The 26,946-nt window shown below is 43.0% G+C and overlaps 1 protein-coding gene across 6 annotated transcripts in view; it reads left to right on the top strand.

Moving 5' to 3' along the window:
* The window catches only part of ofcc1 (orofacial cleft 1 candidate 1), a 322,374-nt gene that overhangs the window by 109,065 nt on the left and 186,363 nt on the right, over nucleotides 1–26,946 (top strand). For all 6 annotated transcript variants that reach the window (XM_078539931.1, XM_078539933.1, XM_078539934.1 and 3 more), the window contains 4 exons: nucleotides 1,677–1,940; nucleotides 9,620–9,772; nucleotides 18,619–18,777; nucleotides 18,924–18,987. In XM_078539931.1, the coding sequence (XP_078396057.1) occupies nucleotides 1,677–1,940; nucleotides 9,620–9,772; nucleotides 18,619–18,777; nucleotides 18,924–18,987 (640 nt within the window). The remainder of the gene's footprint in view (nucleotides 1–1,676; nucleotides 1,941–9,619; nucleotides 9,773–18,618; nucleotides 18,778–18,923; nucleotides 18,988–26,946) is intronic.

Consider the following 26,946-nt stretch of genomic DNA (forward strand, 5'->3'; position numbering starts at 1 on the left):
ACTTCAAGGTAAACATTCTGCTGTTTATGCTGTCAGTTGTGATGGCTAAATTTATGTTTCCCTCTTTTCTTCTCTTAAATGGACTCAAACACAAGAAAGAAAAGGGAAGGCTTACAATTAAAATAGCTTGCTTATTTCTTGGATTTTGGACTGTCATTGATTTCGACCAAGGCTGAAGCTTTGATATTTATGAAATATCAGATCGCCAGTGTTTAAGAGCACAATGGTGTTTTACATATCACATCAATAAAGTCTGTCATCTTGAGTTCTGCTGAATTACTGAATAAGGCACTGTGGCTACTTTGGTCCAATATATATGAAGATTAAAGCTCCCCACAACTACTGGGTTGTCTTTGTTACAAGCTCCAATAATTTCTTGTTTAATGCTCTGTCCAACAGTATAACTACTGTTAGGAGCCTATAAACTATTCCCACCAACATTTTCTGACCCTTGCTATTCTTAACCTCCACGCATACTGATTCTACACTCTGATTTTCCGAGCCAAGATTTCTTTTCACTAATGTTATCCTTTATTATCAGGGTTATTCCTCCTCCTTTTCTATCCTGCCCATCTTTTCGAAATGTTATGTGCCCGAGAATATTTATTTCCCAACCTTTGTCACCTTGTTACCACGTCCCTGCAATAGCGATTAGATCTAAACCGTTTATCTCCATTTGTGCCACTAGTTCATCTATCGTGTTGCGAATGCTACTCGCATTCGGTTAAAGTGACTTCAAATTTAATTCTTGCTGCTATTCCCTGAATGGACCTTGCTTTTTAACAGTCCCTACTACTGTTAAACTCTCTGCTCCTTCCTGTCCCACTCAGCTTGTCTTTACCCACATCAATATACTTTTCTAATGCATCAACTTCTATCTTTGGATTTCAAAACCCCTTTCACCCAAAATCCCCCCCTCCCTCCTTTGTTAGTTTAAAGCCATTTTCAAGATTATATTTTCTGGTGCACTCGGTCTGTCCCTCTCACACTCTGGCTATCATTACCCATATCACTACCCTGCACTATTGCTTTGATCCCAAACTCCCCTCAAGTGAACCCTACCCATCCATCCCCCCTTGACCTATTTAGTTTAAAGCCCTCTGTACAGCCGCAGTTGTACAATTCGCCAGGAAACAGGTCCCAGCGTGGTTGAGGTGAAGACCATCCCAAAGGTACAGCTCCCTCTTTCCCCAGCACTGCTACCTGGTGCCCCGTGAATTGAAACCCATTCTCCCACACCAGTCACGCATTCAACTCTCCGACCTTAATCACCCGATGACAATTTGCAGGTTGTCTAAGGTACAAATTGAGAGAAGATAGGAAAAATACAAAGCGACTGCCTCCTAGAGTCATGATTCCCCATGTTGGGAAATGGGGGGAGGAGAGCAGACGGATATTGCTGTTTGTAAATGCATTCTTTCTATGTGTGTTTGTGATTTCACTGTGAGCAGGGAGCAGTGGAAATCGGCACCTCAGATGCACTGCACAATTTGTGTTTACCAGCCCCATTGAAATGAAGCCCCTGCCTTGATCTGTTCACCAACCTGTCGGCCATCTTAGAATGACACAGCACAGGAGGAGCCCATTCGGCCCATCGTGCCTGGCGCTGGAAATAATCTTAACGTAAACTTAAAGCTGCAGATTGGTAATTGCATAATGCCTTTCTCTCCCTCTAGGTTTTACCTTCTGAAAGTGATGTTCAGCCAGGAATGGTGTTAATCTTCGAACTCTTTTTGCTCCACGGAATTAATAGCAGTGTTGACCAGGCAGTGGGATGGGGTGCATTTCCAATCTGCAACAGCCAGCTGGAGATTTTGGAAGGAAAATACAAATGTCCCCTTTTAAGGGGACACAGGGACTCCAAAATAGATGAGTTCAGAAAAATTGAAGACCTTATATCATCAGATATAGATCACTGGCTGTGTAACCTCTATTTCCAGGTACGGAATTGTGGAAATGGGAATTGTGATTCTAGTGGGGTTGTTTTTCAGTGACAATCATAAAACCGTCATCTTTGCAGGTCTAACAACTGATGAGCTTCAGTTACTGTCAACATGTTGCACTATTCCTTAAAGGGTACGCTAACGTTTCACTTTCACCATTTAATTCACCCGGTATTGGTGCCTTCAAAGTTTTTTTTAAAGCAGAAGTTATATAATATTAAGTTAAAGATGAAGGGTCACCGTTTCCTCTTCATTGTTTCTCAGTTCTCCGGGTACAGCAATGTGGACAGACAGCAGTTGTGGTCAGGTCATGCATGTTTCCACAGCACTGCCCCAGTCCCCAGTGAAGCATGCCTGAGTCTGAACCTGGAGCTGTGTTAGAGCTAGACTCAGTTGACAATGCGATGTTAGTGAGGCAGGAAGGAGATTTCCTACATTTCCACCTAATTTTCCTCCAATTATATCGATGGGGTGCTCAAATGGAGGAGCATAGGGGCAAAGCCTGGCAGTGGGGTTTGTGCTGGCATACTTTACCGACTGTTGGGCCTCTTACTCTGTGTCATCCCCTCCTGAGATCAGACGTTGGCCATGCCCCCCTCCCACCCATGCCATGGACTTACCTTAGTAGGGTTTATCAGAATAATACCAGTAATAAGGGGTTTCAGGAATATGAAGAATTGGAAGATGGAATTTGTGATTGTTCTTCTCACATCGGAGAAGAGTAAAGGGGAGACCTAATGGCGGTGTTCAAAATGATGAAGGATTTTGGTAGAGATGTGAGGAGGAAGTGTTTCCTTTGGCAAGTGTGTCAGTTGCCAGAGGTCATAGGTTTAAAATAATCATCCAAGAATATGGAGGGGGAATTAGGAGAAATTCTTTTTAAAATTTATTCATTCATGGGATGTGGGTGTCGCTGGTTACACCAGCATTTATTGCCCATCTCTAATTGCCCTTGAGAAGGTGGTGGTGAGCTGCCTTCTTGAACCACTGCAGTCCATGTGGTGTAGGTACACCCACAGTGCTGTTAGGGAGGGAGTTCCAGGATTTTGACCCAAAGACAGTGAGGGTCTTTCACACGGAGAGTTGTTATGATCCAGAACGCATCACTTGAAGGGGTGGAGAAATCAGATTCCAGAGGAACTTTCAAAAAATAATTGCACAGGTACTTGAAGAAAACAGAGTTGCAAGGTTATGGGGAAAAAGCTGAGGCATGGGTCTAAGTTAGATAACTCTTTCCAGCAGGCATGACAGGCAGAATGACATTTTTCTTCACTGTGAGATTCATAGGGCCAGGATTTTATGGAGCGACGGTGGCCCCATTCACTGGAAAGTCATGGGTGACCCCGCCTTGGCCGGTTATGGGAGCCCCAACCTGACTTTACATGCTGCATGCATGTTTTCAGAGCTCTTGTCCCTTTGAGGAATGAGGTTCCCCCTGTCCTGTGCTCCAAGATCTTTTGACCAATCGGCTGGTTAACAGCTCTTCAGTCCCAGCAGTGCCACTGGGAGCATTGGCCAATGCTGGGACTGCAACTCGGCAGGACCAGCAGCAATGGAGGAGGCCCCAGAACCCAAGTATGTGGAGTTGGGCTCACCGGGGCCATTCAAGGCAAGGCCCGATGAGTGGGGGGGTGAATGGGGTGTCGCTTGTGAGGGGGGTGGTGGTGCCACTAAAGGGGTGGTCCTTGCCGCCTGGAGGTGGGCATGCATTTGTGGGCATCAGGGTGACCAGTTAGGAGGGTTACCCCCACTAAGCCTGCATGGAAGCTGCCAGGGTATACCTGATGGTCTCCCCATGAGGCAATATGGTAAAAAAACAGTGGCAGTGGGAGGAGGCCCTTAGTGGGCCACTTAAGGGCCACATTTGGCTTAAGATGGGAAGAGCCATTGTCACCTATCCCACCGCTGGTAAAATGCCAGAGGCAGCGAGAAAGTGACGGGCATGCCACCCCTCACCATTTCACTCCCACTGCATTTCCCACCCCCGCCCCCACCATGCTCCCTGAGACCCTGAAAAATCCCAGCCTATGACTCTATGGCTTCTTCTTGCCTGATGTGAGGGTGGACCACTCGTATTACAGTGGCCTGGAGTGAATGGATTGCACAGGGTACTTGATTTCCACGCAAAGCCTATCAATCAAATGCTATTGATGCATGGCCCTCAAAATGGACTCAGACTCCTGCCAGGAACAATTGGTGGCAGACAGGCATTCCTGACCAGCAGTATACCCGAAGACTGTCCCAGGGAAAATCTCCTCCTCAGTAGCTTTCTTTTCCAAGGTGATGATGATGACTCACTGCAGCAAATTTCCATGATCCATGATGAAAAAGCTGATTTTTTTTATTGTTTCACGGGATGCGGGTGTCGCTGACTAGGCCAGCATTTATTGCCCACTACTATTTGCCCTTGAGAAGGTGGTGGTGAGCTGCCTTCTTGAACTGTTGCAGTCCGTGTGGTGTAGGTACACCCACAGTGCTGTGAGGGAGGGAGTTCCAGGACTTTGACCCAGCGACAGTGATATATTTCCAAGTCAGGATGGTGTGTGGTTTGGAGGGGAACTTGCAGGCGGTGCTGTTCCCATGTGTCTGTTGCCCTTGTCCTGCTAGGTGTGTAGAGGTTGCCGGTTTGGAAGGTGCTGTTGAAGGAGGCTTGGTGAGTTGCCGCAGTGCATCTTGTAAATGGTACACACTGCTGCCACTGTACATCAAGAGTGGAGGTGGTGGATGGGGTGCCAATCAAGCGGGCTGCTTTGTCCTTGATGGCGTTGAGCTTCTTGAGTGTTGTTGGAGCTTCACTCATCCAGGCAAGTGGAGCGTATTCCATCACACTCCTGACTTGTGCTTTGTAGATAGCGGACAGGCTTTGGGGAGTCAGGAGGTGAATTCCCAGCCTCTGCTCTGCTCTAGCAGCCACAATATTTATATGGCTGGTCTATTTCAGTTTCTGGTTCATGGTAACCTGCAGAATGTTGATATTGGGGGATTCAGTGATGGTAATATTATTGAATGTCGAGAGGCGATGGTTAGATTCTCTCTAGTTGAAGATGGCCATTGCCTGGCACTTGTGTGGTGCGAATGTTACTTGCCACTTATTAGCCCAAATATTGTCCAGGTCTTGCTGCATATGGATAGGGGCTGCTTCAGCATTTGAGGAGTTGTGAATGGTGGTGAACTTTGTGCAATCATCAGCGAACATCCCCACTTCTGACCTTATGATGGAGGGAAGGTCATTGATGAAGCAGCTGAAGATGGCTGGGCTGAGGACACTACCCTGAGAAATTCCTGCAGTGATGTCCTGGGACTGAGATAATTGACCTCCAACAACTACAACCATCTGCCTTTGTGCTAGGTATGACTCCAACCAGAGGAGAGTTTTCCCTGATTCCCATTGAATTCAGTTTTGCTAGGGCTTCTTGATGCCATATTCTGTCAAATGCTGCCTTGATGTCAAGGGCAGTCACTCTCCCTTCATCTCTTGAGTTCAGTTCTTTTGTCCATGTTTGGATTAACGCTGTAATGAGGTTAGGAGCTGAGTTGCCCTGAAGGAACCCAAACTGAGTGCCAATGAGCAGATTATTGCTGAGTAAGTGCTGCTTGATAGCACTGTTGATGACCCCTTCCATGACTTTACTGATGATCAAGAGTAGACTGTTGGGCCATGGAGTTTGGACTGAGTTTTGATAGCTGCGCCGGTGAGGCCCCTTTAAATGTTTGTTTCTTTGTCTGTCTTGTGTTGGGCATAGCTTCATCATCTCTCCTTAGAGGCCCGATTGCTGATACAGCCCTGCAGTTTTAAACCCCGCCCCCTCCAATTAATAACTCTCCCCACCCTCCCCCAAACTCCCACGCACCAACTCTCTAACCTCACCCCACCTGCCCCCACCCCGCTTCACTCCGGGATCACACAGAGTCTGAGGCGCCAAAGTAGGGCTGCTTCGGGAAATAGTTTGGGAAACACTGCATTAAGATATAAAATCTGTTTGACCCTGGCTTGCTGATCTAATTTTTGGATTCTAATCTTACGAGTATTATGAGGTAAAACTGTTATTTATGGGTTGGGGGAAGAGTTTGGTCCGAGACTTGGATTTGTTTTATTTAGGATCATTTAATCCATCAGTCTGAAGTGAATTTAAACCCAGATTCAAGGGGTGAAAGGGCAATATTCCAAACTATTGTACCATTTTGTTCCTATAGCTGTGATGATTAGCGCATAAAAAATGCAGTAGTCACTAGTCTAAATCAATACAAATATATTTAATACATGAATATTACACAGAGGACGTATGAATTAGTTTAAATGAGATAATTGTCATTGAAACAAATATGCAATCTATCAAGTTTATATCTTATAAAGATTAAGGATTTTAATAAGAAGAAATCCAATTAGCATAACGTAATATCTTAAATTGATCAGTGATGAACTGTATACCATAAAAGCTTGTGTATAGGTTCCATCGTAAGCGAGATTAGCCATGGAATCACCCTCTCAAGTTCACAGGTCATGACAAATTGGACTTCATGGGTTTTAGATAGGGTGGGCGGAATTCCTCTGGCGGGATTAGTAGCGGGGGCATTTAGTTGGGCGGAGGGTGATGGGTGGGGTTAACTTCATGCTGGGAATGCCCATGAATGACCTTCCTTCCCCCACCGCTGCCAAGGTTCTTAGCAGGGAAATTAATGCCCACTTGAGGGCCTCATCCCACTGCCGCTGGTATTAACTCAGCGGCAGGCGGGAGGAGTCTCCGTGAGCGGAGGGTGGGGGGAGGTGGGGGCGGGTGGGAACGACAAGCACCGCTGTGAGGGGTTGCTTTCGGGCTGCTGGGGGACCCCCTTATTCGAAGGCACTCGGTGCTGGATCGAGGGATTAGGCATTGGGAAGGGTGGAGGCGTCCCTGCTGAGATTCCCCGCAACCCCCACCCCGTGACCCTCCGCTTCCGCCATCCCTCACCCGTGACCAGGGATCCAGCAACACTGCTAGGCCACAGGCGCTTGTTGCACCGGAAGTAGCCACTGCCCCCCCCCCCGGTGGCACCGCCATTCAATAGAGCTGCCAGCTTCTGATTGGCCGGCAGCTCTCGACGGGCGGGACTTCTGCCCCCACCCCCAACACCGCCTCAGAGTCCTAGGTCCCAGGGAAGGCTGCCCAATGAAGTGCCTGAGCGGTACTTAATACAGCGGGTCTTCTTGAAAAGAGGCGACACAGGGATCTCACCGGCTCTCCAGCCGACGGCCAAGACACCCGTCACCTCCATTATACACCGACCGGTGGCTCATGCAAATGATGTCACCTTTTCACCTTCCGGGGCAGTAGTGAGAGGTAATTTTCTACAGGAAGGAACAATGGGCCGGAATTTGCTGGAACAGGCCATCTCGTGGCGAGTCGCATGAGCTGGTTTGGTTTCCTTACCCTTCAGTTCCAAGTTAATTTTGCCCTGCGCATTGCCCGATGTGTGAGTCGCCTCTCGTCCCGGAGTATTTGCAGTGTTCCCTACCATCTTTCCAGCAACAGTTGAAAACAGCTTTTCACAGACTGCACTTCCTTTGCTTTGAGAAGGGCAGGTGCACCTTTTGGGATGCAACAGCAGCTTCTTTGTGTTATTGTCCCAAACAATGTGGTGTCCACCCAGGTCAGGGTTCAATCAATCCTACAAGTGCCACAGAGTCCCCTCCATATGCCTGCAGTGCAGCGTATGCTTCACACTTCTTGTGCACTATTACTGTGCTGATAACTCACACCTCACTCACTCTTCCACCAGCAGAAAAGGGGTGAAATAGCCATTTATTTCTCCAGTTGCCGTTCACAATAAAATCTTTTGCTATCACGGTACACTTGCTCTAATAGAAATGGCCAAAACCTAACAATTGTAACAATAGTTGATCACAGAATCGTAGAATGGTGAGGTGAGAGTGACTGCCTTTGACATCAAGACAGCATTTGACGGAGTTGTCAAGGAGCCCTGGAAAAACTGGAGTCAATGGCAATCAGGAGAAAACACACCCTTGGCTGGAATCATACCTGGCACAAAGGGAGATGGTCGTGGTTATGGGTGGTCAATCATCTCATTCCCAGGACATCGCTGGGGTAGTTCCTCAGGGCAGTGTCCTGGGCCCAACCATCTTCAGCTGCGTTACCAATGATCTTCTCTCCATCATTAGGTCAGATGTGGGGATGTTCACTGAGGATTGCACAGTATTCAGTATAATTTGCAGCTCCTCAGATACTGAAGCAGTCAATACCTGCACGCACCAAGATCTGGACAACAGGCTTGGGCTAATAGGTGGCAAGTAACATTCGCGTCACGCAAGTGTCAGACCAAGTGTCGGTCTCCAACAAGAGGGAATCTAACCACCTCCCCTTGACATTCAATGTCATTAGCATCACTGAATCCCCCCGCTATCAACATCCTGGGGGTTACCATTGACCAGAAACTGAACTGGACCAGCCATTTAAATATTGTGGCTACAAGAGCAGGTCAAAGGCTCGGAATCCTGTGGTGAGTAACTCACCTCCTGACTTCCCACAGCCTGTCCATCTTCTACAAGGAACAAGTCAGGATTGGGATAGAATACTCTCAGCTTGCCTGGATCAGTGCAGCTCCAACATTCAGCTCCAATACTCAAGAAGCTTGACACCATCCAGGACGAAGCAGCCCACTTAATTTGCACTCCATGCACCAGCACCACCTTAAATATTCACTCCCTCCACCACAGATGCACAGTTGCAGCAGTGTGTATCATCTACAAAATGCACTGCAGCAACTTGCCAAGCCTCCTTCGACAGCACCTGCCAAACCTGCAACTTCTACCGCCTAGAAGAGCATGAGCAGCTACTGCATGGGAACCCATCACTTGCAAGTTGCTCTCCATGCCACACACCATCCTGACTTGGAACTATATAACTGTTCCTTCATTGTTGCTGGGTCAAAATCCTGGAACTCCATCCCTGGCAACACATGGATGTACTAACAACACATGGACTGCAGCAGCTCAAAAAGGCAGCATACCACCACCTTCTCAAGGGCAAGTAGGTGTGGGCAACAAATACAGGCCTCACCAACAATGCTCACAGTCCCTGAATGAATACAAAGGTCATCTGGCCTGTCAAACCTGGCAACTAGCATTGAACATCCAACCAGCAGCTTTTAGGCCTGAAATGTCTACTTTTCTCACAGGCTGTATGACATATATAGGCTTTTCCAAAATCAATTCAAATATTGTTATTGTTTCCTATTTTTTTCTCTTCTCTTAACACTTACCAGCTGTTTCCTTACTTTCTAGTTATCTTTAAGCAACCTGATTTTTTTTCTAAACAGTCCCAATTACAATATTTATATGCATTTATGATTATATATATAAAATGGAAAGCATCTATGTAAACTTGCCAGGTTACACTTGTCTCCACTACAGCACCTCCACTGGTAGGAGGATATAATTACAACCTGCCAAGTTTTGCGTTGAAAGTTTCCATTGTCAGTTGAGACAGAGGAATTTATAATGTTTTTTAAATACATTTTTACCATTATGTAATCCTATCGCGTTTCTTGGAATATTTTAGTATTGTTGACACTTTTTAACATATCCTTCCATTTGCAGCAACCGTAACCACTGCAATTTATGTCGTGCCTTCGCTGTCGAAAAATGTCTCAAGGTGCTTTGATTTGAAATTCTTTCACAGGTAATAAAGCTCCCCAAATCTCTTATTGGACAGAAGGAGTATGTAGTGGAACTCCAGCTGCCTCCACACTTTGTCAGCTCTCCTGAACACTCTTACGCCTCTGAGAGAAATGAGACCAATGAGAACATCCTGGACACCAGCGCTGGCCTGAAGGTAACTCATAGCAGTCTGATACAAAATGTCATGATCTAAATGCAGATGGCCTTCAATTTCAGCCCAAGGTTAGTAACTTCGTCCGATCTATGTGTCTGATTCATTCTAAAAGAAACCATTGTGTACTGTATCTTTGACAAACATTCACAAAACATTCCCAAAGAAGCCATCTAGAAAGGATGCATTAAGTCTTATATCGGTGATCACATTACTTTTTGGAAAGATATATGATGGATATTCTATCTGACCAATCTTTCCATCTGACTGCTAAGTGCTACTTAATATTTTTCATTCACTTTTACTCTCTGCGTTTAAAAGCTTTAAGTGTAGCTAAAGGGAAGCGCACCATAATTTATCAGTGAAGTTATCTTGCATGTAATAGTGATGAAATGCTTAGAAATTTAATAATGCCTAAACAAACAAAAGACATGATAATTTAATTCAAATTAAAATATTAAGTGTTTGGTTGATGAATTCTTATCATTAAAATGGTAAGATGTAGCAAATGTTTGAATTAGGGTTTACCTAATTCACCTGTTTTGTAAAAAAAAACTGAAATACAAATTGCTGTTCTTAAATGTGCATCACCCATGCCTGTAAAAATAGTGATCCTAGCTGAGAATGCGCATCAGTTGTATATCGGCCACAGTACTTAATGCTAGTGCAATTCTAGACAGTTTTATGTGTATTGCAATGTGTTCTCGAATAATGAGTAACAGCCAATTAGAAAAAGGTAGAGATATTCAATAAATACTTTCTATCTGTTTTTACAATGGAGGAAAAGGACAAAATACCAACTGTACAAGGGGACCTAAAAATAAGCCAAGGGGAGCTAACTTTGTGGATCTAAGTTAAGCAGTAGTAAAGGAGAGAATAATGGGACTTGAGATAGATAGATCTCCATGATCAGAGGGCCTCCACTTCATGGTATTAAAATAAAAAGGTGAGAAAATTGCAGATGTGTTCGTCATTACACTCCAAAGTTCTCTAGATTCATAATTGTGGCCTTGAATAGGAAAATCATGAATGCCACTCCATTATTTAAGTAGGGGGTGACAGAGAAACTAGGCAATCACAGAACAGTTGGCTTAGCATCAAGCATTGGAGATTACAGGAATCTGTCGTTAGAAACAGACTGGCTGATTACCTGGACATTAAAAAGAGTTTGCACGGATTTCTGAAGGGCAGGTATCTATTTTAGTTTAATTTTTTGAAGAAATGTTGGAGAGTGGAGCCATCTATGGACCTGGTCTAGATGGACTTCCAGAAAGCATTTGATTAGGTTCTGCAGCAGAGATTATTAGCAAAAATTAGAGTGCATGAATTTGGGGGCAACCAACATGGGATAGTAATTGGTTAGGAGGTAGGAGACAGCGAGTAGGGATAAAGAGTTAAGTCTTTGATTGGTGGGATCTGACAAGTGGTGTTCTCCAGGAATCTGTACTGGGATCTCAGTTCCTCACTGCATATATCATGGATGAAGGAATAAAGTTTTATATCCAAGTTTGCAGATAATCGGCACATACGCTAGGAGATAGTAAGTTATATGGATGGGAGCAGGAAGTTAACGAAGGGAGGTATAACTGACTAAGTGAGTGAGCAAACTATGGTAGATGGAGTTCGGTTAGAGAATGGTGAAGTCGTCCACTTTGGGTATGAGGAAGATGAATTGGAAGATTTTTGTAAAGCTGAGGGACAGGGGTAGAAATTGGTATGTGTTTCATCTGATGTCCATATGTAAGATAAAATGTTGCAATTTAGCCACCGAACAGCCTGTGCCCAATCTAAGCAGCTGTTGGTCCCACTGCCAACCCAGTGGGGTCCATTTCTCGGGCATTCGGCCTCTTGACTAAAATTCAGGCTTAATGCCCTTTAAAGCACCCCTTTGCTAAACTGGGCAGTGATCGGCCGGGCAGGCACCAGACGGCTCTCTCAAAAACTGTCAGCGGGAACTGAAACTCTCCAGTAACAAAGCTTCCAACATTTCGAGAGAAACGGGCTCCATTGATAGTTGTAGGTCTATGTGGGGTAAGCTTCTTACAGCTATTTCTAAACTTAATTGACTTGTTTTATGGATAAATTTGATGATGTTTTCCCCCAAATTTTCTAATTGCTTAAGCTTATCATATCCTGCTGCAAATGATATCTTTAGCTGTATGTAGAAATATGAATGAGAAAAGAAAATGGTACTGATAGCAATTTAATTAGTTTTGTTGCCATTGCTAGTTCTGGATGGCTGAATTTAAAGTAAAAAGCAATTTGATTAGATGCTTTACAGTGCTTGCTAATCGATGGTTGGTAGCTTTCCCAAGAAATTACCAATAGAAGTGTTTTTTATTTGGGTCAATGGGATATTTAAACCAATCATCTTGGTTAATGTACTAGAGAGTATTAGCCACTATATTGTCTGATTTTTATGTGCGTTATTGATGTGTAACACTATATGGATGCACTAAATGCAAACCTTTTAAGTGCATTGATACACAAAGTTGCCAAGATAAATAAAACGGTCTTAGTTACAATGTTTTTGATGACGATTGCATCTTTAGATATGGCCAAACTACCATTACTCGACAAGTTAACCACTTAATTTGAAGCTGTTTATTAAATAGATTGTATTGGGTTTCCAGTGACTGTGGATGAATTTAATGGTCAGGGCGGAGGGCTAGTCCACCAGCCGGAAAACCAGTGGCAATCCTGCTGTGGACATTTTTGGGAGGCCCAATGGGATTAAGAGCTGATTGGACAATTACCTTCCCACCATCAGGCTTCACCGCTCCTGTGAGGGGAACCCCCTTCCCCACAGAAATCCAAGTGCGGGGTGAATGGCGCCAATGTCTGAATGGCCAATCAGAGGCTGGCAGCCCTCCAGAACAGGTAGCACCACCAGGAGCGGTGGCCACTGCTGGTACTGTGGTGTCGCCTAGACAGAGGATCGGTGATGGAGCCTCGGGAGTAAGGTAAGTGGGGTGAGTTTGCTGGGGAAAAGCTGGGAGGCCCAGGTGATGGGGCACGGGAGCAAGGGAAGTGGGGTGGGTATTTAGGGAAAATGGGGGTTGTCGCCTGTGGATGATCTATGGATCTCTCCATTAGGCATAGGCTGCCCAAGTAGAAGCGACCACCCTCACCTGGCTGCAGGCATACCTGCCAAGGTTTACCTGGCAGGTTGCCCGCATGTCCGGACCCTTGCTGGCTACTGTTTAAATGTCAGTGGTGGTGGGATGGGACCCTTAAGTGGCCACTTCAGGCCTCAGTCGGCCTCAGGGAGGCTGTTCTTGGGTTTTAGGGAAATGGAATTAGTGGGAACACCACTCGGCACCTTCACGCCCAGTCACACACCTCCCCCCACCCCCCCCCCTCCCCACCCCACCTTCAAACCTGTCTTCAGAGGGACAATAAATTCCACCCTATAGCTTTGTAAGGATAGTTTACCAGCTTTGTGCTGTTTTCAGAATGATGTAGCGTAAAATCGGAAAAAGAAAGACTTGCGTTTAAACTGCACCCTTCATGACCTCAGGATGTCCTGAAGTGCTTAACACCCAGTGAAGTACTCTTGCAGTTAGTCACTGCTGTAATGTAGGAAACACGGCAGCCAATTTGCACACAGCAAACTCCCACAAACAGCAATATGATAATGACTAGATAATATGTTTCCATTATATTAACTGCTAGGGGCAAACATTGACAGGGGCACTGGGGTAACTCCCTTCCTCTTCTTTGAAATTGTGCCGTGGGATCCTTTACATCCACCAGAGAGGGCAGACAGGGCCTCAGTTTAATATTTCAACCACAAGACGGCACCTTGGACACTGCAGCACTCCCTCAGTACTGCACTGGAGCAATTGAACCTAAAACCTTCCGGCTTAACAGTGAAAGTGCTACTGATTGAGCCGCAGTTGACACAAAATGACCCCATATGTATGTCCAGGAAGTGTAAACTTCTTTGCAAAGCAACAGCAAGTGGAACTGTTTTAAAAGGCTAGATCGTGCATCAAAAGGTTACATAGTAAAAGCAAAATGTGTGCGTTAAGGATTTCTTGTTTTAAATGTTGTTGCCTGTGTCAGGCACTGATTCGAGTAGTTCTTATTTTAAGTTCCTCTAAGTGATTTATCCAAAGGCTATAATACAACAAATACTGACTTCAAGTATTTTGGCTTGAAGTTGCCAAATTGATCCCCGCGGAGAGTCTGGAAGATTAATAATTTGTAATCTCAAAGAGCTCTTGCAATATTATATTAGTTAACTATCAAATATAACTAAAGAAAATAGTCAAATGCAAGGGGTTATAAAAATGTGATAATCATTATTGAATTATGTTGTAATTATTGTACCCCTGATTGGTTACAAAGGAAATCTAAAATTACTGCTGCAGTACAGCTGCATCACAGAACTTAAAAGTTTTGTTAAACTCCGGACCTTTCCCAGATTAAAGCTCCTGCAGACCAGACTAGCAGTCATTTATATTAATGCGTAGGTCCACTTAGGGATCATTACACTGCCTCTGAGGTTCAGAGGTCTATGCTAACTTGAGTAAGATCCCATTAAGATATCAACAAGGAGCCTATGATGTGTGTGGTCACTTGACATGAATATTACTTACATCCTCATCTATTTCAGTGAGGTTACAAAGTTGCTTCTGGCTGTTGGCTTTATTCTCAAAGGACAGTTTTTCATCTTGCAGTCAAACACATTTGTAGATCTTAAATGTAATACATTTTTAAAATGTAACCGAGGTATGGTCTAATCAAGATATATTATATAAATAGAATCCTTTGGGTCATTTCTTGGCAAATTATTATTTGAAATGGATTATCTGGGCTGGAGCCAAACTGTATTTGTGTCCCGAATCCCTTTTTTATTTTGTGTAAAGGTTTGGCATCAGGTGCCAATTTCACAGTAATATCAGCTACAGTGTCTCATCTCTGGGATTTGATCCAGTTCTATACAGCTGAAAACTGAAGAAACTACAAACTAGAGAATTTAATCTTCAGAACAATGCTAATAAAACGTGGCTTCCAAAAAAAAAACCAGGTTCACTGATATTCTAGGTATTAGGATATCATGGAAGTCCAACAGTCTGGAGAAATTCAAATAAAAATTTTTATTGACGTCAGTAGCCTGACAGCAGAGACGAGTCTATTATAAAGGGTTGCTTTGCAGTATGGAACGCAAAGTATTTTTTGCTGTTTAGCAACAAGCATCACCATTGATTGATATTAAAACAGTTCACCCCTCTTAATTTTTTAAAGTATTTATTTATGCCTTTAATATCGCTATTCTGTTGCTTTGCTACATCCAAACCATTCTTCTTCAGACAAGTTGTTGAGCATTATGGAATATCAAAAAGGAGGCCCTTCAGCTCATCCTGGCTGTGCTGGCCCTTTGAAAGAGCGATCCAATTAGTGCTATGCTCCTGCTCTTTCCCTGTAGCCCTGCAATTCTTTTGTCCTTTTGAAGTATATATCCTGCACTGGCAACTTGATAGGCCACCACATCAGAGCAAATGGTTTACATGGTCCTATGTCTCTGTACAGCTGCATCCATATGAGGCTTGCAGTAAATGTAAAGTGGTAGCATAAACTCAATATTTAATAATGATACTAAAGTACATCAAAACTGTAACTTGAAACCTGGCCTAAAGTATAGGAGAGTAACATTTTGTTTTTGAACCACTTTTTAGAGCTGAACCACTTTGCTTTTTATGTTTATCATATATTGAGTTGATGTGAGCAGTTTACATCAATTATCACCATATGGATGCATCTGTATGGAAACTCTGGAACATGCCAATCATTTACTTTGAGGGTTCTATTTACCAAGTTGTGAGTGCATGCTAAGGTGGATCATCCTATTTAAAGTAAGTTCTAAGCCACACAAACCCACGGGAGGAGATTTCCACTGTCGTGTTATGTGCAATTTGTGAAGGATGGGCTTATGCTATTGTTATACATGGTGCACAGTGAAAATCTTTCCATGTGCTTACAAAGAAATTGAGATGCTCCACCCAGCCCATTCCTTAAGGTCTTTGTCTTCTTCCATCTACCTGTAGCAGTGCAAAATCATGGCCAGGATTTTATGCCCCCCTCCCCAACCCCTGGTGGAATATTATGGTCCCGCCGAACTGAATGAAGATTTAAATGGCTTGCTGCATCCGCCAGGGGGAGACACGCCGTGGCGGGGCCATAAAATCCCGGCCTATGTCCGTGTGCTGTACTAAATTGTGGACAGCAATAAAGAGATACGGCGCATCAAAGGCATCTTGCAGGATAATGGCTACACTGATCAGATCATTTTGCACTGTGTATCACTCAGGTTCATGAACGGGCCTAAGATTGTCACTTTTGGCCCTGAAAAGTGCCCAGTCTACCTCAGGTTACCCTGGAAGGGCAAGGCGTCTCACAAATTTGAGCAACAGGTGAAGCTAGCTGTTTCACGCTGCTACTATGCAGTAGCAACACAAGTGGTATTTGCCACTGACAGGGTGCTGCTGTCAAGCCAAAAAGACATTCTGCCCATCACACAAATGAGTAATGTGGTGTATGAATTTCAGTGCCTGTGTGATGGTGGGTATGTAGGCTGTACGTCCCAAAGACTGGCCGACAGATCGTATCAAACAGCATGTTCCATATACAGACCGTACCCAACCAGCTCGTGCTCACAAAACTCAAAACACAGTGTCCAACATTAGATGTGATTCCGCGATTGGACAACATTTACTAAATAATCCTCAGTGTGCTAAGAATTAGACAACCAATTTAAGATTGTCAGTCAGGCTTGCAGTGTGGCACATTTGTCTTTACTGGAAGTTACATATAATTACAATTACATATAGTTACAGTTAATACACAGGGCCCTGTTCTTTACAGACAGAAATAACATGTACACATATTGTGCCTGTTTCAGCTCAACAAAATAAGTGACAGCCATTCGCTGACTCGCTCCTCAGGGCAATGCCTTGACCAATCAGGGTCAAGCTGCCTGGTTTAAATTTCAAACAATGCTTGGCAGTTAACTGTCAGTCACCATCAATGGTGCATTCTCCATGGCAACGTCACTTGCCAACCAATCAGCAATCTCTTCACATATATTATAAATTGTTGTTTTCCCCTTATATTGGCATCCTTGTGGGTGTCCTGATGACTGCAAGACGAAAAGCTTAAACATGTCTCTTTTTTCAGTGATACTGGGTGAGTTGGTATGGAGGAGGTAAGTGCAAAGAGTGGTGGGTGGCGGCATGGGTTGGCATGAGTTGGCATAGGGGTGTGAGGGGCCATGGAGGATAGGTAGAGGGTAACAAAATTGGCATGGTGAGGGCCATGGGGATGGGTGTGGCCATGGGTTGGCATGGATGGGGCATAGGAAATCTCTGGGGTGGATGAGGGGTGAGGGCTAGAGGAACATTTTTGTTTTATTATTATTTTTTAATTTATTTCAACACAGTGCTGGAGCACAGAGGTAGGTCTTGTGCCCAACCTGCCTCCGCACCTGGCAGCCTGTGGATTCATTCTGGGGTCACCCTGCCCTGACTCCTGTTTCAGCCCGCTCCCCACCCCCGACCAAAAATCCCATCTGTGGGAAGACATTTTTAAAGGTCAGGAATCTCCCAACTCAACTAACCCGACCCCGGGAATGGAATTCTGGGCCAGGGTGTGTTTGACTTGAACTGCAGTTATACTACCATATGGAGAATTTGCATGTTTTAACACATGGGTTCCCAAACTGTGGGTTGCGTTCCCCCAGTGGGATCGCAGGGCTAGCAGCTGGGGGTCGTGAGCTCCTGCTACTCTGTGGCAGCAACATGGAGTGCAGACTCAAATGGGGCAGTCCTGGAATCAATCCTGAGAGTCCTTGACATAGGCGCTTACACAATTTCTTCTCTTGCCTTGCTCCGATGAGTGTGGCCTAATGAAATCGGCTCCAAGGCCTGATCGCTGCTCCCAACAGAGCCTGCAAAACGGTAGGTGGAGAAACATCACCACATGTTCTCGGACTCCTACATCTCTGCTCTCACAGCTCCACCCACGCCCACCCTCCCCTCTCACACCCCTGGCTCTCACAACTCTATCTGCCCTTCACCCCACCCCCAACCTGCCCAGCTGCTTTGATAGCTCTACTCCAACACCACTCTCACAGCCCTGACCCCCGCTGCTCTTCATAGGTCTATCCCATCCGCTCTCACCACTCTACCCCCCGCATAACTTTCCCCCCCCTGCTCGGGCAGCTCTACCTCACAACCCCCCCCCCACTTTGCTCTCAGCTCTACGCCCCACCTGCTCTCACTCTGAGGTCATGACAACTTTCAACCTTCAAAATGGGGTCACAGGGGAAGAAGTTTGGGAAGCACTGTTTTAACATTTTTATGTGATGCGTTGCAAGCAATATTGTTTTTTCCTGAGTGACTGTGCAGCGCACCAGCAGCAATCTTTCTCCGAGTTTTTTGTTCTAACATCTTCTACTATATAAGATGCAAATATATGCGACAAGGTACTGAATAGGATTATTATTTCATTTACCTGTGTCCCAAAGGAAGTAACGGGATTGATTTATATCCTGCAGTTAAATTTGATCCTCGTGTAAAACGAAAATTTATTTTCGTGTTTAAACAACTTTGAAAGTTTTCAAAGCTAACTTCAAGCACGTTTCACTGATATATGTGGTATGTAGATGTAACCTACTGGAATGGTAAAACTTTATAACCAAGTACAGCTACTCTAATTATAAATTGATTTTGACAGGCATGTTATGTTGTAACCTGGTCCATTTTAAAATGATGTTGGCTGACAACCCCATACTGCTTTCAGAGGACAGGAACATGTGGAAAAAATTGTTCTTTTACATTTCGCAGCTTGTCACTTCCTCTCCAGGGCAACCTTTGACCTCCCAAAGAGATCCTATCACCCACAAGGGAAGTATTCCCACTGGTGTAAAGGAAGCAGAGAAAGGTTTTCATGTTGTGGAGGGAGTGGAGCAAAGCAAACACAAAGGAAAAGCAAGAGAAAAAGAGGTAAAGATCTTAAAGTGCTTCCATCAGGTTGGACATCTGATTTTATTTTGTTGACTTACATATCACTACATTCCTTTGGACTCCAAAGGGCAAAAAATGAAATGCGATTAAATTAGCACTCTTTCCCCTTCTTCTTATTTTATTAGGAGCCAGCAACAAGGAATTATTTTCATATGGATGGAAAAGGAAAAGCAAATTTGAACCTTAAAGGTATTGCCAAATGAAATGTATGCCATGAACGTGCTGACAGAACACTGTATGCGAGGACTATCCTAAGTCTGCCAACTTCATGTTTTATCAATAGGGCTAAAACAAGCACAGTTAAAACCACTTTTTAATAATAAAGAGTGAAAATCCAAAGCAGTTTTTTTTTTATATGTCTGCGCATGCTGTAGCTGCTCGAGTTCAAAGAATAATTTTAGCCCCACTAAGGGAATATTTTGTTTGGTCAGTTGTTTGCAGTTGAAGTAAGAATTAGCTTCTGCAAAACATATTGCACAATTTAAGATTTCAGCTCTGCATAAAACTAGGGGAAATAGATTATTACAAGGGCACGTATGTTTTAAATTTTTAGAAAGTCTTCCACTGCAATTAAAATTAGGCAAGAAATCGTGTGACAGAAAATTCTCACTAATCATCACTGTGAATTCTTGGCAAGTGACTATTCCTGACGTGTGAATCCAATTTTGTAGCAAATAACTTATTCAGCTAACAGGATTTAATTTTTTGCCTCACCACATTGATCTTTACAACATAGTAATGTTCTCAAATACTTCACTATTTCACACTAACGGGATTCAAGGGGATTGCAGCTTAATACTTCTTATAATTATTTTTTTCCCCCAAAACAATTGGCTATTCAAGGGTTTGATTGAGTCAATTGGAACTGTAAGTTATGTCAGAAATCTTGTGTTAATGACTTTAGTTCTTGCATCAGAATAACACCTATGGTATCATTTAAGCGAGGTTGCTTTAACAATATAGACAGTGATTCTTGCAATCTGGAATGTGACTCTATCCTAACATTTTCAGTATGCTGCAACTCAAGTCTCTCTTTCTCATACATTTGAAAGGAGAATGGAGTTTTATTTTTAGAAGTGCACTAATAGCACCTTACAATGACTGCTTTCTAATGTGAAGACTTCAACATGCCTCTGTGGTCTGGACCAAAGTACAATTCTAGTTTCTCCAGCAATCTGTGTTTGCCATTTTTATTCAGCTGACTAGAGAGAGAACCAGTCATGACTGGACTCTATTCTAGAATCCTAAAGCGCCACCAAAAAATTTTTTTTTCATCAAGCCTTCCTCTTTTCCCCCCATTTTTCCACATCCAGATTTGGTCCTTGCACCTTATCCCTGTTTAGAGGACAGATCGGTGATTTATTCCAAGGTTGATCCTCGTGATTGTTTTTTCATGTGTGTGCTAATGCGTCAATTCTGCCCTTCCTCTGTGAAGAAACACTTGGCATCTGCACATCACTTCCCAAGGAAGACACACTGCACCTGTTGAGATCAGCAGGTCATGGTATGGGTAAGTTGCAGGTTTGAATCTGCACCGTACTATCCCATGACTCGGTGTGTTAGACCTCCACGGCACTGTGTTTCAATGTCATAGGTGTCCTTTTAATAATAATGTACACAATAGGATCAATTGCTGTTTATAGGAACAATAAATACATTTGACAGAGATTTGAAAGACACTTTCTATTAAAAATTATTTTTGAAAGGTTTTCCCCTGTATTCATTACAGTGATAATACTATGAATATAATCATGCCTTAGAGGACTGTTTATTTGCAGTCGGCATGTCTCTACTAAACCCATGTTCAGATGAATGACTAAGAATTGCAAATTTAAAAAAAACATATTTTTGTAAATGAGTTGTTGGGGTTTATAAGTCAAAGATCTCTCACACTTTACAACAGAAATAATAGCTTCAGTTTTAAACAATGTAGTACAGCAACTACCCACACAAGAGCTCTCTGTTATCTCTTAAATCAAATGAGAAGCAGATCCTTGTTATTTGCAGCATGCTGATTGTGTGATGACATTCCCAGCACACAGCAGAGATGTCCTAAGAGTGATCCAGATAGTGTGAATTTAAACAAACCTTATTAATGAAATCAGCTTGTAAACACTGAATGATTAAACGAGAGCCAGGACTATGGTGGTAGTGTTAACATCTCATTGACATAATATTTCCACACAATTCATAGCTGTAAATATTTATCATACTTGATCTGATGAGAGTCAGAGATCCTCTTTTTCTTTTTCTCTTTTCCCTCACTCATCCTTGACTATGCATCAGATGCAGATGGGTGTCTGGCTAGCTCTCAAATCCCTGCGCATGCAATTGAAAACTGCTAATGATTTTCTAATTTCCACTCGGCCCACAGCAATGTGAATAAGACCGGGAACTGGGGTGGTGTTGAGGAAGTGCATTTTATTCCATTGCTGAGGAAAATTGCAGCACTTTACCCGTGAGTTAATAGGTCTTCTGCGTTCATGGAATAAACTGACAGTCGGCCATCCACGGTTTATAAGTTTAACCTCTTGCAATTTGCTGAATGTCTCAAAAAATGTGAAAATGTTCTTCCAACAAAGGTATTCCCATTGCATATTTGTGTGCTGCAAAAAATAACTCCCATTAATAATACCCAGGTGGAAATATTCTGCCAGCAAGATATAAACAGTTGCTCATGATAAAATTGCTATTTTAGTTTGTGTTCATTTGTCAAGCAAGGGCAACACTCTATCTGATACATGAATTGTGGTTAGTAAGATGGTTTTACAATTTCTTCCTCTGTCCTTAAGGTATTGGCTCATGTTGGGCTATGCTGGGTGTTGATGGTCCTGCTGTACTTGATGTAAATGGCCAGTTGTCACAAGTGAGCTTAGGCTGTGAGGGTTAGCAGGCCATGTACCCATGGAGGCATCCTCATTGCTCTTTCTAGCAGAGGCCACAGAATAGTGTTCGGGGCTGGGAATCCTGGCTGATTCCCTTTCTTTCCTTCCTTTGCTTAGCTCAGATCTCAGCACAGATCAGTCAACATGGCAAAGGCAATAGACCCGTCTTTGGATATACCTGGCCTGCACTGCTCATAAAAGCACAGTGCACTATGTTTACCCACTGAGAACCTTTTCTTTTAAGCGGCCGATAATTATCTCGAATTATGTAGAATATACAGAATGGAAACTGGCCATTCAGCTGGTATTTATATTGCACTCAAGTGTCTCTTTAGCATATCTTTCTAATTCCTTTCTTCTCATGTACTTGTCTAGTTCCCCTTTAAGCTCTTTGCCTCAGCCTCTTTTTGTGGTGGGAAATTCCTGATTCTAACTACCCCCTGAGTAAAGAATTTTGTCCTTATTTCTCTGTGGATTTATTAGTCTTGATCTTGTCCTGTGGCCCCTAGTTTTCTCTCCACAGCCACCTTGTTCAACCCATTGATAATTTTAAAGATCTCTGTCAGGCACCTCTCAGCCTTCTCTTCTCTGAATGAAAGAGCACCAGCCTGTTCAATCTCGCACCCCAGTGAGTGTTAGATTCCTTAGGCTTCTGACAAAGGGTCAAAGAGCCGATATCTTAACGCTACCTTCTCCTCTCCACAAATCTGTCCATGCGTTTCCAGCATTTTCCTGCACCCGAGACTTTTTTTTTAATTGTGAGAGCCCCATTTATTCCACTTTTCTTTCTCTTTCATTTTTTTTTATTAACTGGCTGCCTGCTAATTTAAGGCTTAAAGTGTCACAGAAGAAAATGCACAGCAAAGTTGCACCATCACGCAAAAGTTGAGATCTTTGGCAAGTCGAAAAAGTGCCACAGATAACTAAGTTTAAACTTATGGTTTGTGAATACTGCGTGTGAAATGTGATATTCATTTACCATTACACAAAGTATGTGGATGTTAACCTAAGTGCTTTAGGTGTCTGGCTGATTGTTCGGCTTTATACAGAGTAGCTGATTATAGTAGATATATTTGAATCCCGAAGCAAAAGAAAAATTACATCGGTTTAAAATTTTCCATATTTATTATATTGCTGTGACTGGCTGCAAAAGAAATTTCTTGTATTGCAATTTTCACATGCATCAAGCAAAGGTTTACTTAATTAGAACCTCCAGGCAATGAAGAATTCTTTTTTACATTCTGTGGGTCTTAATATGCTAAATAATGCAAAGCTTCAACTCTTCAAGCATGAGACACACATCTGGTGGCTTAACATTTAAATTACAGAAAAAACACTTTGGTAGTAATTTTCTAGCAAAGGAAGAATGGAAGTTGTATTACAACTAAATTTAATTTCTTTTTAGATTTTTCATCTCCTCTAATTGCGAGTGTTTGACTGATTTTCCTTATATGTTTTATTCAGATCTTGGTGCAAATTATATTGAACTTCAATTTGAGTAGCTCCTCACTGTTGTTGCAGTAGAGAAATTATTGTTATTGCGTTTTATTTAGCAAATTATTACAAGGTATTTGGAGAGTAGGAGTTGAAATGAATTCAGCCAGCCACTGTTGCAAAGTTGGGTAATATTATTGAATATTGGGCAAAGGGAAGAAGAGAAATTGGGCTGATTGTATGTGTTATTTTTTTAAAAGCTTGAGAAAAATAGAAATGTATGCAAGAAATGGAAAAAAATATTCAAACATGTAGAATTCAGTTTGTGGTTTCCAAAACTTTGATATATATTCTCTGCACAAACTAATGTGGACCTAGGGACATAGGGGCAGGAGTAAGCCATTCAGCCCTTCGAGCCTGTTCCACCATTTGATAAGATCTGGTTGTGGTCTCAGATCCACTTTCTCCTGTCTTACTTCCATTACCCTTGATTCCCTTGTCTATCAAAAACCTGTCTAAATCTGCCTTGAATAAATTCAATGACCCAGCCTCCACTACTTTCTGGGGAAGAGAATTCCACACAGCAATGACTGGAAAAATGTTTTCCTCATCTCTGTCTTAAAAGGGAGACCTCTTATTTTTAAATGGTGTCCCCTAGCTTTAGACCCCCACAAGAGGAAACATCCTCCGGCTATTCATCCTACTAAGTTCCCTCAGGATCTTATATGTTTCAATCAGGTCACCTCTCATTCTAATAAATTCCAATGGGTATAGGCCCAACCTATTCAACCTTTTTTACATAAGGTAAGCCCTTCATCCCAGGAATGAGTCCAGTGACTTTTTACTTAAAAGCATATGACAACAATAGGACTGAATGGTTTTGGCGTGTACTGTATGGATGAAGTAAAAATTGCAAGCCCACTTACCTGCATGAATAAGGAAGTAGCAAATCCTGTTATTTCTGTAGCAGTGCAGATCCATGATTTTATCACCGTATACACTGTCTGTGCAAAGACAATGCATATAACGCAAAACTGTGCATAGAAGCAGTAATTGCTTTGCTTGTTAGTATACGTTGCTTTAAAATGCTTTAAGTGGCATGCAACATCTCCTAGTTTAAGCTCCATTCCTGTAAAGCTCGAGACTGGTGGGACATAAGCTGTTATGAGATCAAAGCATGGTCGCTTTGAACATTCACTACCGTACCATTCCTATCAAACTGTTATATTATGTCATTCAGAAGAGGTGGGAACTAATTGTTATGTGCATACATATCCCGGGGTGCCACATTTACTGATGTACCGCAGTCATGTGCCGAGTAACAATGTATCAATCTACCAGCAACATGAAGAGCAGAAAGTAACACACTTGATGAAACTTCAGCACTTTTGAGTTTAAAGTGTGATAATTTATAACAATGGGAACCAAAAGACACCATGGTGGAAATGGGTGTCTGTAAGTAAAATCCAAAACATTTTAAATGGATTTATTGCTGAATTAGATTGAAAAATCAACTCAAATTAATGCTAGAGGGCAAAAAACTGAGTGAATTGTTCATAAACAAAATGGTCACCACACAGCTCAACAACACATGATGAATTGGGAGGCTGATGATGCACTAGAGGCATTTCAGCAATTTAAACAAAAGTGCAGACTGACCTTCAGTATCTTTCTAAAAGACATTAATGAAACGTAAAGTGTCAGCTACATCCTCATGTGGACAGGAGAGAAAGGGTTATATTTGTTTACTAGCTGGGAGCTGAGTGAAGACAAAAAATTCAGCACACATCTTCAGCCAAATTCAAATCATCGGATTTACCAAAATAAATTTCAAGGCCTGAGGCAGGAATCAGGTGAGCCTGTTGACAATTTTCTAACAAGACTGGAAAATGCAGTCAGAAGATGTAAATTCAAGGAGACGGATGAAAGGTTGATAGATCAAGTCATCTGGGGCTCTGCGCACTCTGAAGTACAAAATGATTTAATTGGAAAGGACAAGCTCACAATATTTCAGGCCATAGACTCTGCCAGAACAAATGAAGCCACGAGTAGGCAGATGAAGATGCTGATTACCCAAGCTTTCATTTAAGTCAAGGGAAAGGCAGCAGGGTTGATGCTGTGAAACAGCAACTAAAGAATTCATAGCACAGAGCAATATCATCCCAGTCAGAATAGACCAGACTATACTAAATTCCCTGAAAATTTGAGAGAAAATTGCTACCCAAGGAAGGGTCTCTGAAACCGAGCAATGTCATGCTAACAGGGGCTAGGAACAACCCAAATCAGAGGAGCCCACAAAGGAAAAGACGTTAACTGAATGTTCTACGTCACTGAAACAGGTGGTCCTACTATCCTGGGGTTCAGCAGTTGCGAAAAGCTGCAGATTATCTCAGTAAACCATGAGATAAAAGATCTAGGTATAACGATCCATCCCCTAGTGAACATAACACCGCTGAAACAGAGGCAAATTAGAGATGAGACCAGCAAAGAAGCAGAGTTACAGATGTTCTCTCAGCAAGTGATCCAAGAATGGCCTGATAAGATCCAGCAAGCCCAGCCAGGAATAAAACAGTACTAGTCCATCAGAGATGAAATCTCATTAGAAGATGGTGTTATGCTGGCCAGATCCAGAATAATCATATCCAAATCGATGCAGAAGATCCATGGAGGCCGCATGGGAATGGAGAAGTGTAAGCTCCAAGCCAGATAAGTTATATACCTACAAAGACATCAAAAGAGTGGTACCTACATGTGGCGTATGCCAGAAGTACAGAAATATACAGCAAAAAGAGGAGATGATAGCTGACTGAAGTACCACCCAGACCATGGCATACAGTGGGTGCTGATTTATTCACGCACAATCAAGAATATCTCATACTTGGAGACTATGACTCAGAGTTCCCTTTTATTTGAAAGGTGAAGGATTTGAGAGCTACAGCAATTTTCTCAGCAGTATGAGTTTAGTTTGCTGAGCAAGGGATTCCTAAAAGAATAATATGTGACAATGGAACCCAATCACCTCCAGAGAATTGAAGGAATTTGCTGAACAGTATGGGTTCAGCATCATCACTTCATCACCCCATTACCCAAAGTGACCAGACATTCAAGAGAACCTTCACAAAATGCCAAGAGACAAAAGAAGACCCAAACCTTGCCTTATTGTCACTCTGATTTATGTCTCTGAAGGCTGACATAAAATCACCTGCAGAGCTGTTGAATGGAAGAAAGTCCTTCAACAGCACCTTCCAAACCCATGACCTCGACCACCTAGAAGGACAAGGGCAGCAGACACATGGGAACACCACCACCTGTAAGCTTCCATCCAAGCCACACATCATCCTGACTTGGAAATATATCGCCGTTCCTTCACCATCGCTGGGTCAAAATCCTGGACCTCCCTTCCTAGCAGCATTGACGATGTACCTGTACCACAGGGACTGCAGTGATTCAAGAAGGCAGCTCACCACCACCTTCTCAAGGGCAATTGGGGATGGGCAATAAATGTTGGCTTAGCCAGCGACGCTCACATCCCGTGAAAGAATTTAAAAAACAAGACAACTCTGCCAAGCAAGATACTTCCTCCAAGTGGCTAGGAGGAAGTATCGAGACTGAAGCCAGTCAGCAAATGAGAAGGAGCAGAGTCTATATTCGACCTAGGGTGGAGTTGGAAAAGCAGGAAACATCATCAACAACAACAGCAACATCACATGAACCAGCAAGACAATGTCGACAGAGTCACCAAGCAGTGTAACATCAATAACGTCACCAGCAAGTTGACACATTAGCAACATCGAGCATGACCCCTAGAACATAAGGAGCAAAATGCACA

This window comes from Cetorhinus maximus, chromosome 4 (assembly GCF_964194155.1).
Source record: "Cetorhinus maximus chromosome 4, sCetMax3.hap1.1, whole genome shotgun sequence".
Taxonomy (NCBI): domain Eukaryota; kingdom Metazoa; phylum Chordata; class Chondrichthyes; order Lamniformes; family Cetorhinidae; genus Cetorhinus; species Cetorhinus maximus.